The 16,021-nt window shown below is 35.5% G+C and overlaps 1 protein-coding gene across 1 annotated transcript in view; it reads left to right on the top strand.

Annotated features, from left to right (window-relative positions):
* Positions 1-1,100: 1,100 nt before the first annotated feature.
* LOC121993256 overlaps positions 1,101-16,021 on the top strand; it is a 39,729-nt gene continuing 24,808 nt past the window's right edge. Inside the window, exons 1-6 of the mRNA XM_042547982.1 lie at positions 1,101-1,311; positions 1,400-1,574; positions 1,700-1,818; positions 12,092-12,208; positions 12,303-12,449; positions 12,564-13,261. Of these exons, the coding sequence (XP_042403916.1) occupies positions 1,219-1,311; positions 1,400-1,574; positions 1,700-1,818; positions 12,092-12,208; positions 12,303-12,449; positions 12,564-13,261 (1,349 nt within the window). The 5' untranslated portion in view covers positions 1,101-1,218. The remainder of the gene's footprint in view (positions 1,312-1,399; positions 1,575-1,699; positions 1,819-12,091; positions 12,209-12,302; positions 12,450-12,563; positions 13,262-16,021) is intronic.

Raw genomic sequence — 16,021 nt, 5'->3', positions numbered from 1 at the left:
AAAAATTTTATAGAATATTTTTGGTCGAATTTCATTAGATTTTATTAAATTATCTATTAATTAAGTTGAGAATTAATTTAATTTATTAATATATATATATATTTTATATTAAACCCTAACGTTTCAAGTTTCTCTTCCCTTTATGCACAGTGTCACTGTCCAAATTGACTTTGACTTCGACCTACTCACAAGTAGCCGGCGGAAGCATCACCGACCGCCTCAAACAACTTTTCTATTTGTTTTCCTCCTTTCCGGCGCACCGCAGGTTGCACCGGATGACACTCATTGTTTCCCATTATGAGCAACCGGAGAAAAAATCTCCGCTTGCAACCCGTTGTCGTGAGCCGTTGCTGTGAGTTGTTGCCGGAGAAAATGTTGCAAGTGGCTGTTGTTTCATTCTAGCCGTTTCGATCCATTCTTTTATCGTTATAACTCGGAGAATGACATTTCAGAGGATTCTCAACTTCACATGAAATACATACCGAGAGGTTGATGTAGGCCGCTGAGAGGTTGAACAAGAGCAGAGCCTTTAAGATCAATGAAATAATCAAAATCGAGGAGCGGAAAGAGAAATGACTTATTTGTAAAAAATTAAAGTGATTTGAAATCTATAGAAATCTCAAAGTGAGGAGAGGACTTTTTATTTTATTTTTAAAATTGTATCAAGTATTTTGCAGAGCTCTTATTGGTTAAAATTTATATCTAAGGATTTCTAAAAAAATTCATGAAAATCTATTGAAACTTTGGATACCAACCGATTTTCATAGAGTTTAAAAAAAGTCAATTTTGAATACCAACTTTTTCAAACTCTATAAAAATCTAATTTGGATACCAATAGATTCCTATAAAACTTATAAAAATCTAGATTGAATACACCTAGACTTTTAAAACTATAAAAATAATTTAAAATCTAATATTAAAAACACCCCCTTAGTTATACTCGAACCAAACACACCCTTATCTTTCATAAATAAAACTATATGTTTCAAAGTAAAATTTCAGTTTTTGGAAAGGTGACAAGTGAAACCCTAAAATTTATTACCAACATGAATACATATTTTTTTTTTTAACAATTATTACAAATACGCAACCTTTTTCTTTACCTCCTTCTCAAGCCGAACCCCAATCCTTCCTCACCTTCTTCGATCGCGCTACTTCGACCTAATCCCCGGCGGTGGGAAAGGACCGAGAAGAGCGAAGAGATAGAACCTGTGAGCCATGGTGGAGACACGGCGGAGCTCGGTGTCGTCCTCCAAACGGTCCTCGTCTGACCCGTCACCTGCGACTCCCCCGCCCTCGAAACGATCAAAGGTTCTTCCCTCCCTCGCCCTTCTAATTTTTCGATCTTACGATTTCTTATCTGATGTGATTTCTGGCGCGATCCGCGCTCGACCTTCAGGAGGAGGCAGGAGTCTCGCCCAAGGGGCAGCGGGAGGAGTCCCCCAGGGAAGAAGCCGCGCCAGCCGCTGACTACCAGCAGTTGAACCCCGATCAACCTGGAGCGGACACTACTGCAACGCGTGATGGGAAGCCGGCTGATGCCCCTGGCCACGTGGTCCAGTCGCTGGCCCGAGGTGGGTTCTTGAGCTTGTTTGTTTGCGTGGATGAGATACCTGTGGGCACGAGATGCTGAATTTCTTGAATTTTGTTCGTTAAACCTTTTTTCTGTCTCCCTTCTTTTTTTTTTCTCCTATTAAAGAACGAGCAACCAAGGAGGCCAGGAATCTTGGCCTCAGCTCGGTTGAAAATTCAATGAAACGGGCAGCAAAATCACAACAGAAGGCTACATGGGCTAAGCTTATTTCACAATACTCTCAGGTACTATTTCTGCTTTAATATCTTTATTCTTTTGAGGATTTTACTTGTTCATTATCAGTGTCATAAAAGCTAAGTTTATATTTGAGTTTGCTATTTGCCTCATATTCCTAGAAGGTACATCCATTGAATATTGACCATTATATTAGCCTGTTATAGAATAGGCGATTATGAAAATGGCCAACAAATTGTAACTCTTCATGGGTATTGCTGTATTGTCTGCTTTTGGCCAAGAATACGTTCCATAGCATCGATCTAATGATTTTGTCCAAGGATGAGAATTGACTCTAAAGTGAGAAACTCCTTGCTGTGGTACCTATCCAAAAATTTCTTCGCGGACTGCACTTATCTTTGGAATTTTTATTAAGAACCAATTCAATTCCACCTAAAGGCATTGAAAACATAGTCACATTTTCCTCACATAAATATGTGATGCAATTCATTTTTTGCCTTCTAATTAGAAGCTTGCCCAATGTCATATCTTATCCAAGTTATTTGGCTCAACACTCACTGTTCATCCTCATTACTCATCTAATGGGGTTATTATAGGCCTGTCAACTTTTGTTGGTTCCTCAAAACACACACCTACTTGAGTAGACTTACTCTGGTATTAAATTGTAACACATCATGTACTCAATAAGGCCGAGGTATTATTTATTTTAACTAACATCCCATGCTATCAATCTCATGACTTAGTCTCTTGTTAGAAATTGGCCCTCAAGTAATGAGCTTCTTCAAAGGTCAATCATTTTAGAAGTGCTCCATGTTGAGCACCCTTAACTTTGGAGTTATTGTAAAAAATATTCCACCAAAACTCATCTTATAATTGAGAGTATATACTTGATTCATTTGATACATATTATATCCATAGCCCAATCATACTTTCAATATTGCAACATGTGGCCCTCACGAGCTGTTGGTATTTGCATGTGGTGTTGTTGTAATAGGTCATGAGTTTGATTTCTTGCGTATGCGAAATGCATCATGGTCACTTGACCCCCCAATGCAAAGGTCACTGTGCTGGCCGAAGCTCCTCGTGATTTACCTCAATTCCCGATCGCATGGGCAGTCCTGGAGGCTCCCGGGGTTAGGATTATCACCTTTTGCTTCAATATTGCAACATGTGATTCAATTCATTCTTATCCCTAATGTCTAGAAGCTTTCTAGGAATAACTCCGTATTTGGGCCATTTGCCCTAATCATCAATCCCTAACCTCACCAAACTGGGTTGTAATAGTCCTATCCACATCCATTTGTTTGCTAATGAATCACACACCTACAATAGACATCCTGCTTTGATGCAAAATTGTGCACACTGTATTCACCAAATTGATTCAATTCATTCTTATCCCTAATGTCTAGAAGCTTTTAGGAATAACTCCTTATTTGGGCCATTTGCCCTAATCATCAATCCCTAACCTCACCAAACTGGGTTGTCATAGGCCTATCCACGTCCATTGGTTTGCTAATGAACCACACACCTACAATAGACATCCTGCTTTGATGCAAAATTGTGCACATTGTATTCACCAAATTGTTGTATTGTTTGTCTTTTTTGATTGACATCCTGTACCATTGTTCTCACTATTATGTTTAATGGCTAAAATTGGCTCTAAAACGAGTATCTTTTAAGGAGGTTGCCTATCTTGAAATTTGTCCACATTAAGCATGCTTACCTTTTGAGTTCTCGCTAAGAATCAATTCACATCCATCAAGTGTGTTATACATTTAGTAACCTGCTTAGGACTGTAAACAAGCCTAAACAAGCCAAACCAAGCCAAGTTTTGAGGTTTTCAAGTTTGTTTGATAAGGTAACCGAGCCAAACCAAGCCTAAAATGAACCAAGCCATTGAAATGATTGTTCAAGCTTGATTGGTTTATTTTTTATGAGCTTGAGCTTGATTCAAGCTTAGCTTGAGCTTGGTTCGTTTAGATGTTATCAAACTCTCAATTCAAACTTGTTTAATTGTTTGAAACTTTTGCTTATTTGATTAATTATTGAGCTTGATAATTCAAACTTGTATGTTCATTTTAAAAGTTTTTTTGTTTATTTAGTACCTTGATAAGAGTTTTATTTAACGTTGTTCATAAACGTTGTTTACGAACGTTAATGAGCTAAACACATGTGTTTAAGCTTGTTCGTTTAGTTTAACGAGCTATTCAAGCTTGTTTATTTAATTGATCTTCTGTGTATTTAATGAACATAAACATGCTCTTACCAAGCAGAACACCAAACTTGTTCACGAATGTTTGGTTCATTTACAACCGATTACCTGCTAGGGGCTGCACTTTTTTCAAGTGAATGGCTTTGATCCACATTTATCAGGTTGTGCCATTACAATAAAAGGACTCAACCATTTCTCATTTTATGGGCCATGCAAATCTGTGAGCATTCTATTGCTTTTGGATTTGATTTAGGTTAACTACTGATTAAAGGAGGATGCCCATGTATTGTTGCATAACACAATACACAGTAATATTAAATCATGCTGAAGCAACTTAAAATGATGATCGAGTTTCCATCATATTCAATTTTTAAGCTTAAAACATTTGTAATACTCTCATATATAATCAAAATCATAAAGGTGATACTTAATGAGTTGTTTGTATCAACCTCAATTGAGAGTTGTGTAGTTGCTATGAATGAATCTTATTATGGAGTGGGAGGGAATGTAACTATGCTTTGGTCTCAAGAAATCGCTACGACCCATGCAAGTTTTATGCTATGTCTACTTGGAGTGAGGGAGGTTGGAGATGAAGATGGATGAAAGGAGGCAGAGGGGAAGAGATGGAGAGGAGTGTTAAAAAATTATTCACTCAATGGAGAGTAGAAGAAGGGGAGGAAATGAAATTTTTTAACTCTACCCTTCAACATTCAACATGTTCTCCACTCTTTGAAAATGTGGCAAGAGGTTGACAATCAATGGTGGTTCGACATAGTCCAACAATGGTTGGCACTTTGTAGCAGTTTGACAATTGGATTACATTGCCATCATGGTTCTCCCATGGTACAACGATCCATGGCTGTCCTTGGTCAAACCGAGGGTCGGTATTGATCTCATGATGAATTTGCCATAAATCAGTGATAGTTGACAATGGTTTGATTGACACTGATGATGGCCAACAACAATGATTATTGATGATTCAGTGATGGCTTAGTGGTGACGTTTGATGATGATCAACAAACGGTGATGAAGAAATGATATATTGGGTTTTTACCATTTTTGTGTTCCATTCCTTTCTATTCGTCCATATTTGAGCAGGTCAAGGGATCATTTGGCCCCTTCTTTCCATAGTTCTGAGGTGCTCCTCATCCTTCGCTCGTCCTCTTCCTTCATATTGGCTCTCTTCCATGTAGAGATTGCCTTAGTGTTGAGTATTGGTCTTCAGTTGCAAATGTGCTTTCCTGATGCTTGAATTGTGCTAGGATGAATTTGAATGAGATTTCTCCTTTAACCTCCTCCTACTATGTTTGTTTACTTCTGAAAATAAGACTAACAATTATTTAGTCAATGCATTAAAAATTTGAAGAAACAAGTTTAAGAAAGAAAATAACTACCTAAAGTTTATAGTCAATTTATCAAGATTAATCTACTGAATTAATACAAATGTACAAGAGATAGCATTTTGAGGACTATTGCATACTCTTCAAATTGCATTTTTAGGTAGATTTCAAGACTTCTAAGTTACATCACTAGTGATGTGATGCAAGCGCAAGCAACAATCATCTGCCAAAGTCTTTGGCCAAAACAACTGTGGGTGCTAAAGTAGGCATTACAATGTTCAGTTAGATAGGTATGAAATCATGCATTTGGTAGCTTCATCCTAATTTATCGATGGGAAATTAAAGTGAGCCTGCTGTTGTTAAAGCATCCAGATGGTTGTTTGGGAGCAGAATTTTGTTGACTAGAGACTGGATGGCTTGGCCAAGCATGCTGCACATTTGAACTATTGTGTGGTAGTAATGCATAAGGTGAGAGTAGGAAAACACGTGGAGCATATTGAGATGAGCATTGAATACATTGTTGGACCAACCAAAGCATGATTCGTTTTCCAACAAGCGGACAGATGGCGACGGTGCCACTCCTTTAATTGGTACATCAAACTTTTGAGGATTAATAAGATGGTCGAGGTGTGAGAATGAAGGTGACAATATGATATTTTTGATTAAGTTGATGAGTAAGGCCTTAAAAGTATTAGAAAGGATAATTGAGAGAATAACATATCACATATAGTATTGAAGAAAATAAATTCAGCTTCATCTCTAGAAGTTCAAGCATAGATGCTATTTATTTGATAAGACAACTAACCAATGAAATTTAAGGGTTTGTTTCCCATGAGGGAAGGAAAGCATGAAGGAAATAAGGAGCTAAAATAGTTTCCCTAATGGCACTTATCCTCCATTTCCTTTATTTGAAAAAGTTGGACTTAAAGAAAAGACTGGGGAAACATTTTTCTAGTTTTCTTTTGTATTTCTTTGATTCCAATTGGATAGAAACTATTTTTGTGTCTGGAGCTCAAAGTTGAGCTTAAAAATTCATTTTTTTCTTTTGAAATTTATTTTTTGCTTTATGTTTCTTTTATTTTTTTTAACAAATAAAGTTTTAAAATTTAAATTTCTGTTTCTCTTTCCTTCTATCCAAGGAAACATGCGAAAGGTAATTATTTTGTAATTTTTTTATATGATTTTTTACACTTTCTTTACCTAGTTGTAGCTTTGGGTGCCGATTGTATTGCCCGAAATGGACACTGATACCCTTTCAACGTGAAAGACCAGTACCGATACACTTTTGGCATCGACCACATCCTAGGTGGAGTCGTGAGGTAGAAGCGACCTCACGGAGGCTTCTTTCTAGGTTTAAGTTCTTTTCTTTTCTTTTATTATTCTAGGATATTTATAAGATTTAGAGTATAGGATTTAGGACAATTAATTTTCTTCCTTATTTTTAAAAAATTTATTTTGATAATTAATTCTTTTTCCTCCCATAATTTCTTTCTCTCTTTCATCTATTTCTTTTCCTCTTTCATCCGTTTACAAAATATACAAGACTAAGGATTGTTACATAGACTAAGGAAAAAATCTCTTGAAGGATGAAGGTGGAGACAAAATATTAGCAAAAACATCTATAGCAATCAAATACTTATAGAATATTTTTTTAATTAATAAATTTTATATTTTAAAAAATATTGAAATCGTGTTAGTACGGTATGATTAAAAAAAGGGCAGCCCGATGCACGAAGCTCCCGCCATGCGGGGTTCCGGGGAAGGATCCATTGTACGCAGCCTTATCCTGTTTTTTGCAAGAGGTTGTTTCCAGGATTCGAACCCGTGACCTTTTGGTCACATGGTATGATGCAGTACGAAAATTGTATCGTTTTGGTCATAAATCGAAAATCCGGTATGGTTGGAAATTTTAAACCTTGATTTGTAGGAAACAAGTTGTAAAGAAAAAGGAAAGATTCATGATTTTGGTACAAAGCTTATAAAACCCCTAGGTAGTTATTACGAGGGACAAAGGACATATGATTTTTGTAAATGAATGTACATCTAATAATGGTATCAATTGGACAAAGGACATATGATTTTTAGTGTTATTGCTACCGTAAGTGTGAATTTATGATTACGTAAAAGAGTCTCCTCTAAAGTCGTATCCTTTACATATATTAAAATACCAATTATATTCATGATAAAGTTCGGCGTTGTATACCATCCCTAGGTGCTGTAGTGCTAACTGGTGACAGGGAAAACAAATAACTGAATGTATGAATTATGTGGAGATTTGAGAAACTTGATGTGTGTGGTTATTAATAGGATAGAATAAAAATGGCACTACTACATGGAAGCAATTAGGTGTAGCTCCAATCAATGACAAAATAAGAGAAAATAGGTTAAGCTATGAATATGATCAAAGATGAAAATTTTATTATCTAGTTAGTGAAGTAGAATCAATTAGAGTTATAAGAGTGAGGTATAAAGAAAATTCTTTTTAACATAGTAAATGTGAATTCGAAATATTTAACTAAAGTGATATGAACTTGCATTGAGTTCAATGGAGAGATAATAGATCCATGAAAATGGCTACTGTAATTTGGTTTAGCAGAATATGATGATGGTGATATCAGTGTGAAAATGCAAACTCAGAAGTGTACCAGACTTAGATATATGGCTTCAGTCTTGCCTTGAATATTTGTTTTCCTTAGGAGGCAAACAAGAGACATCACATTGTCCATCGATAAATCAATAAGAATATATTAAGTAGGAGCTCACAATGGCTGCACAAAGTTGATAGTTGGTTCTGCTAATTCAAGAGATAACCCCATCTATTTTTATTTTCTTAGCACTTTACTTCATTTAGTATGTAGGTTCATTTTTCTGCCAATATTCATATTCTCTGACAACCATATGTTTGCCATTGACAAAGACATTTCATGATCTACGACCAAGCAAATGAAATATATTATTTGTTCATAAAACAAATTGCCAAATTTAGCTTTAGCAAAGCTAGTAGGAAATGGATTTTTTCTAGGAACCTTAAAAGAAATGTTATGGCCAAGTGCTATGAGGATAAAATCACTATTGTCCACTTACAATAATTTGTATCTGCAGAATCTGAAAGGAATTATTCTTAACATTTTTTTTAAAAATGCAAATCAATTTCTCATGGGTTTAACTGTAATTACTGCAGTTGCATACCAAAGGTTACTCAGGCATTTAATGATTGCAATGAATTGTTTAAACAACTTTACCAATTCATCCTAATATTGGTTGGGTAACATGTGTTAAATCAGATGGAGTATACATTAAGAAAATATTTGAAAGAAAACACAAATAGAACAATATGCATTCAATTCTATGGGATCAAAGGCATCAGTTTGGTATTGTTCTCCTTTGAGATCTCAATCCCTTATTCACCCTCTCTTCCTTGTTATCTTTTGCCTCCTTGATGATGTTGGATAATGCATGTTGCTGGGTGTGAGCTAGAGAATTAATCATGGATTTAACATCTTTCTTTCCAAATTAAAAGAGGTGCATGGTTGGGAATCTTTTACCATTTTAGTCAGCAGGCAAAATATATTACCGCTAGCAAACTGAAATAAACATTGCATTGGTATGAAGAGATTAGATCTTTGGACAACATTAATGGGCCATGGTGTGGTACCTGGCGGTATCAGTATGATTGAGAAGGGGGCTTTCATCTTTAGAAGGGGAACAAAGGAGGGAGCTTTGGCTGTGGAATGCGGGAAGCTTCAATTCCAGAAGGGAAGGGTGTGTGCAATCAAGAGATGGAGCAGGAGGCTTTAACTTACGAAGGGGTAACTGAGAAACTTTGGCTCAAAATTAATAAAGGTTTTCTATTTTTTTTTACTGCAGGACTTCATCCTCGGCGCCTTGCATCCCCCATAATGGCATTATTGGTGGAGATTGTTAATTAAGCAGATTTTAAAGTATGGCTTATATGCCATTTTTTGGTTAAACTAAACAAATTAATAAAAAAAACATTGATTAAACATATTATAAGGACAACTTATTAGTTTATACTATTTAAACAATAATATAATACTGTCTATAAGTTTTTAGTTAGTATTTATAAATTGTATATATATATATATATATATATATATATATATATATATATATATATATATTAATTAGATACATCCATTGAATTGATTATTAACTTATAACTTAAAGGTTAGTATATATTTAAATCGATTTAATATTATTAATGCTACATATTAATTATGACCTACATTTTTTTTAACATTTATATTACTTTATGAATAATTTATTGATTTATAGTAATATAAACTACTATGAATATGTACTTAGTTTTAGAAGTAAATACAAGTAGAAGGGAATAAATGAGTTTAGGCATCGAAGCGTGCTGACTTTATTTCAATTGAAAACTAATATACATAACGTGAAATTACACTATAAACCTTGAGGATATCTTTGATAATGTAACTTCAAAGTCCCAAGTTGAAATTCAATATCTTTTTTATTTTCAGCTTAACTGTTTTGAAGACTTTCTCCGTCTTTTTACATTGGTTCAACTTTTTTTAATTGTTATCCTTGTACTGACGATGAGTGTTTTGCTTTTGCTCCATATAAATCTCCATATACGTCTGTTTAAGTGGATCAAAAGAAAGATCCCCATCCCATTTTCCATCATTTCATACATACTCTCATGTTTTTGTACGAGCCTTCTTTGTTGTCATCAAAAGTATGGTAATTTTGGACTTCAATGCTCAAAGTCTCTTGTTGCACTTGCTAAAATCTGGAGAGAAATCTACAATCAATCCATTAGAATGCCATTAAATCTTTATATTTTATTAACGTGTACTTTTTTAATTTATCAAGGCTGTAAGTTATGTTAATGCTTCAATTGACATCTCTTGTGAGAAATCCTTAAAAACCTGAAACTGTATGTTGCATTTTGTCTTGGTTGCTATCTGTTTTATTTAACACCTTAGTTAAATTAAAAGCTTACAACACATTACTTTAAGCAGTTTATAGATATATTCAACAATAATTTTTCATTTAAATTTGAATTTTAGAAATTTAATTTCCCTGTTTCTCAGAATTTTAAATTCATCACTTATTTCTGTTTGCCAAAGAAGTTCTTATGTCTGAAGGTTTATTTGCTTTACGCCCATCATCGTACATAATTTAATGTATGGTACCTTAAGTGTTTCTATATTTGCACATGTGGTGATTATTATTTGCAGGTGTATAATGAGTATATTAACGATGAAAAATATGATTTGGGCATCTCCACTTTTTCTTGCTCGTGGAACTAAGTGTTATAAATTTCTCAAAAGAGTAGGAGATTTTGGCTAAGATGCATGTTCCTGATGTTTGACCCAATTTAAGCAACTAGTTTGACAACTTAGTGTGAATGATACAAAGTTGGAGGAAAGAAAGAAAGAACCAATTTTGGTAATGTTCAATGTGCATTCTTATAACTAGCTAATTAGATATTCACCAACACACACAACTGTATATTGGTATGATTACAAGCAAGGTATTAAATGTGGTGGGAGTTGAAGAAGGAAGAAGATGAAGCATAGGAAGGGAACATTGTTTATGCTGAGCATGGTTTTAAATCTTGTAACATGCCAAAAACTCCATACCACTTTGCACAAACAATGTCTCTTTCCTTTGTTTCTTCTCCTTCCTCCTTCAACCTTCAGTCTGTTATCGACACCATATTAGAGCGGCAACATGATATTGGAATAGCCTCTTTTTAGTTAAAGATCGAAACTACGGCAGGACTATCTTGAACTTTGGCGCCGAGTGGTATTGAGTTTCGGTGATATACTGGAATCATACATTTCGACCATTTCACTGGCTTGGTATGAGATTTCAAACCATGGGCTTGACATAAGATCAATGGTTAAAGATCCTCTTCTTCTTATCACCATCTTGGAGTGATGCTTCTTTTACTCTTTGAGATGTGACTACTTCCTTCGAGATGTTGTTAGGACTTTTTCCCTTCTTCATGATGTGATGCTTCAAATGTAGGTAGCGAAAGCACCTCTTTCTCTAAAAGATGTACGCAACAGACAAACACGTGCCCTTTCTTACAGACATGGACAATGGGCAGCGTTTTTTCTTCCTTCTTTTAGATGTGGCAGCACTGTTGTGGCAACACCTAAAGGCATGTGGCAATGATTATAAGTTTCTCCTCTTCTCCTTCTCCCCCACCTCCATTTCAGATTAGTGCCACTTGGTACCACCTTGGTACTCCCTCAGCACCACCAACACCATCACACTTGGCTTAGGACAGAATTGGAACAAAATTTTAAACCGTCCTTACATGTTTAAACAAGTTAATCTATTTATATTCGAAGTCAGAAGATTCAGGAAGGGTATGCTTTGTCATCAACAAAATTTTTGAAAAGGTGACTGATGGTTCCTAGAGATACAATATGAGTGACTTTGATAACACTCAATTTTGAAGTTGAAAAATATATTGGGAAAGTCATTGATTTTGAATGTAGAAGGTTTTGTTTGCATATTGGCATAAGGCACTTTGCTAACTTAAAGGGTAGTTATAAATCACAATAGACCTGCAGGGTTTATAAAATACTTGAGGTTGTGGTACTTCATTTTGGTTACCTAGAGTCAGGTTTGTTTAACCCTTCTTCTGAATGCTTTATCAAGCTGGCAATAGCGGAGTGAAGGTGTTGGACCTATTTTTTCCTTGTCAAGTTCAGTTACTTGGTACTCCTTATTTCTAGTCTGATGCTTGATTCTATTGTCTGTGTCCAGAATCCCCATCTTCTTCTTTCTAGTCCTCACTTCATTGTTGGCCAAAGCCCAACCTGTAATTTGTGGTTAAAGGATCCATCTGTCAGTAAAACTCTTTGCAGATTGAGACATTCCCAGGTACAAATGCGGTTATTAAAATTGGTAAACAGATATTTTGAGTTGAAAGATTCATTGTATTTTTTTTCTGTCATCTTTATTATTGTAACATCAGCTTGGAGGTTCATTGGTAGCAATGCTTGAAATAGTAGGAAGGAAAGGAGTTGTGCAGGTAAATGGAAAGACTTTTGAGAGAAACTCAAATGTTGTTCTCATGGGAGGAGATGAATTGATTTTTAGTGCTTCAGGGAAACATGCTTATGTATCCTTTATGAAAATTTCTAAATATACTAGCTTAAGAGCAAGACTGTTACTGCTTCTCGTTTTTTTTTCATTTCTGGTCTTGGGAGAGAAAAAATTTCTTATCTGTAGGCAGATATTTCAGCTACTTAAGAGCAACAATTCAGCTGTGTCGGTGCTACCTTCTCCACTTGATATTTCAGAACCAAAGGTTCTCTCTGCTAAAGAAGTACAAGTTGAGACCAGGTCAGGAGATCCATCAGCAGTTGCTGGAGCATCAATACTGGCATCCCTTTCTAATAACATAAAGGATCTGCCTGATGCGCCATCATCACCTATTGATGAGAACATTCATGAAGGTTTAGAAAAGCCTGCCTTGGATTCTGTTTGTGATGCATCAGAAGATTGTAATCCAGATCTTGAGAAGGACTCTGATATTCTAAAGGAAACCTCTGACAATGATGGGGGTGCTGAGTCTCCAACTGATAATCCTGATGCAGTCTTATCTTCTGATCTTGTTGGAGATGAGGTCATGCAACTTGATAGTATTGGTCCTGATGTGCGCCATGACGATGAAATTGGGAAGGTTTCTTCTATAAACTATGAAACACGTCCCTCTTTAAGAATGCTTGCAGGATCCCCTACATCTGATCTGGATTTGACTGTAAATGCTTTCAAAGCATTTGATGATCATAGGGATTTCCTCAAGGATCTGGAATCAACAACTTTCGTTCCCTCTAATAGATGCCAAGCTTTTAAAGATGGTTTGAAACAAGCAATACTTAATCCAAGTGATATTCAAGTTTCGTTTGAGAAGTTTCCCTACTATTTGAGGTGAGATATCATGTTCATGTCTTTGCATATTGCTTACCTAATATTTGATTATGTATGTTATTCTTTGGTTTGCCATTTTCTGAACAATTATTGTAGATTTCTTGATCTTAATTTTGTTTGCTCTTTATATTTATTTATTCTGAAGAAATTAGGCAAAGAGCCAAGATCTTTTCTCATACTTGTCCTCAATGGTACTCAGAAAGGGTATACATTGTTGACCGCTTTTGTATATGTTGGCACATACTGAGTTCTGACAATATGGTGTCAGTTTCTGCATCATCTTTATTTAAAAGTATCTACATTATCTAGGTTGAGTAATGCATGAATTGAGAATAGAAAATACTCATCTCCATTAGCTTGTGTTTAATGCAGGTTACTTGATCCTATGTATGAGTAATTTTTTTTTGGATAAGTAAAAGTGGTATATCATGTATCCAAAATGTACAAAATGAAGTTTTAAGATCTATTCATGTCTGATGTAGTATCAGATATGAATAGATACCTAAAGACATGTATACATGTATCTACACTTCTTGATTATCCTTTTACATCTTACTAATCCTCACAAAAAAAAAAACTACGATTTTGGGCCCTCCACACATAATGTATCAGCGATGACAAAGCTAAATGACGAGCCTTTGTCACTCTCTCTGTAATATCGTCCAAAGACACATATCGTCTTCCGATAGGTGGACATTTTTGGATGCATATGCAGATGCTCCTGTGTTTGCAATGGGGGAGGGGGGGCACTAGAGGAACAAATGCTCTTGTGTCTCCAACACCTATCTGTAAACTGTTGATTCTCCTAATACTCCTATCGGTTTCGGGTGAGGAGTCTTTGTTGTGCCAACATCCAAAAAAGTGACTGCCTGAATGTAAGATTTCCACACTGTCATGGCACCTTGGGATTAGGACTTCAGAAGAAATCATAAGTCCGAGCGACTCAGCCATTGTGAATACCACTTTGCCCGTCTCTGTCTAGTCGCCTCAGGTGATGACCCAACAACCTTCAGAATGAGATCTCGTGTAATAAAAGCTTGATCATGGGGGAATCTGAATGAGCTGCTTGCCACGATCACAAATCATTGTGACTTAAGTATGTATGATGTACCCACTTGATCCATAATGCATCCTCCTCCTGAATCTTTTAGAGAACCTTAGCTAGGAGGGCTAGGTTTTATGCTCGTAAGTCTCTGAATCCCATGCCACCCTCGTCTTTCGGTTTACACATATCTTCCTAGAGGATGCTTGGACGTCCACATGAAAGACTGGCGGTAGATACGGTCGATGATACCCAATGGTAGTGGCATAATAGAAAGCGAGAAGCACTCGACGCCCTGAAGTACTATCATAAGTTGCACCTTGTTTGCATAAGACAATGTCCTGCTTGGCTAGGCGTTGATCCGCTGGATCAAAGAATCAGTCAGCGAGCTATAATCAGATATCCGTAGGTGTTGTGTAGCTAGTGGAATCCCGAGGTACCTGAAAGGCATAGCACCTTCTTGGAAACCTGTGATGGATAGGAGCCTACTCCGCATCGTATCATCAACTTCAACGAGGTAGATATTGGACTTAAAGAGTAGAATTAAAGTTTTGTAGAAATGTGATCAATGCATCTCGACTAAAAAGGAGATCATCTACATAAGCTAAATGAGCCAATCTAAGGTGTTTGCATTGCGAGTGGAAGTTGAAGCTAGGCTGCATCGTGCTCTATTGCAACTGCCTTCCAAAGATCTCAATGCAGATCTCAAACCGAAATGGTGATAGAGGATCCTTGTCGTAGTCCTTGGGTGTATGAGCATTTAATATTGTAGCAAAAGGTGGTTATGCTCACCTTACACGCCCCTCACAGCCCAAACGTACGAGTATTTAATATGAACATAGATCATGTCCAACTAAGAGTCTGTGTTAAGAGATAACTATCGCAACCATATTATTGCATAAAGTTTATGTATAAAATGACATGATTCTTACATACAAATCAAAAGAGAAAAGAACCATGATGATACACTTTGATTCAATATAATTTGATACATTTTATTTTATACAATTTTAAAAATAAGAAAGAAAATTCGTTAAAGGTTAAATTTAACCCATTAAGAATTAGATTAAACCCAAATACCTAATTTACTAAAAATTAAATCAAATTTATTATAAAAGAAGAAAAATGATGAATTTTATATTAGACTATAGAAATAAAGTGGTGAAATAGAGTGAATATCATATTATGGGGTTGACATTGATTTTTCTATGCCAAAAACATTTGATGAGCAAGATTCCTAATACTTATTTCATTCTAATATGACAACAACAATAACCAAACATTTGATCCCATTATCTATAATGAAATAAAATAAATAATAATTGATACATTATCATCAATTTTATTTAGTATAATTTTGTTATGAATCAACAAAGAAGTTTTTTTCCATCTATTTTATTATGTTATTATATGAAACTATTATATTGTTTTATATACTTTTTGGATATCAAAATTATCCTAAATCAATTGTATTATTTTAAACATATTTTGTTTCTAATATTGGAACCTTAAGTTTCAGTGTTCAATAAGATTCACCAGTTGATAATTCACCAAAATGATTTGCCAGAAAATTTGATAACCTTGATTAAGAGTGTTGGGATGTTTGACATGGGCGCCATGGGGATACATACCCTTATTTACACAAATGGAAGGAAATAATTCCATAGGTTCATGCAGTTCTTAGCATAGTATGCAATCAATTCTATGAATTAGCATTG

The sequence above is a fragment of the Zingiber officinale genome, chromosome 6B (genome assembly GCF_018446385.1).
Source record: "Zingiber officinale cultivar Zhangliang chromosome 6B, Zo_v1.1, whole genome shotgun sequence".
NCBI lineage: Eukaryota > Viridiplantae > Streptophyta > Magnoliopsida > Zingiberales > Zingiberaceae > Zingiber > Zingiber officinale.
Note: the sequence above shows the minus strand (reverse complement) of the source record. Positions and strands in the feature narration are given on the sequence as shown.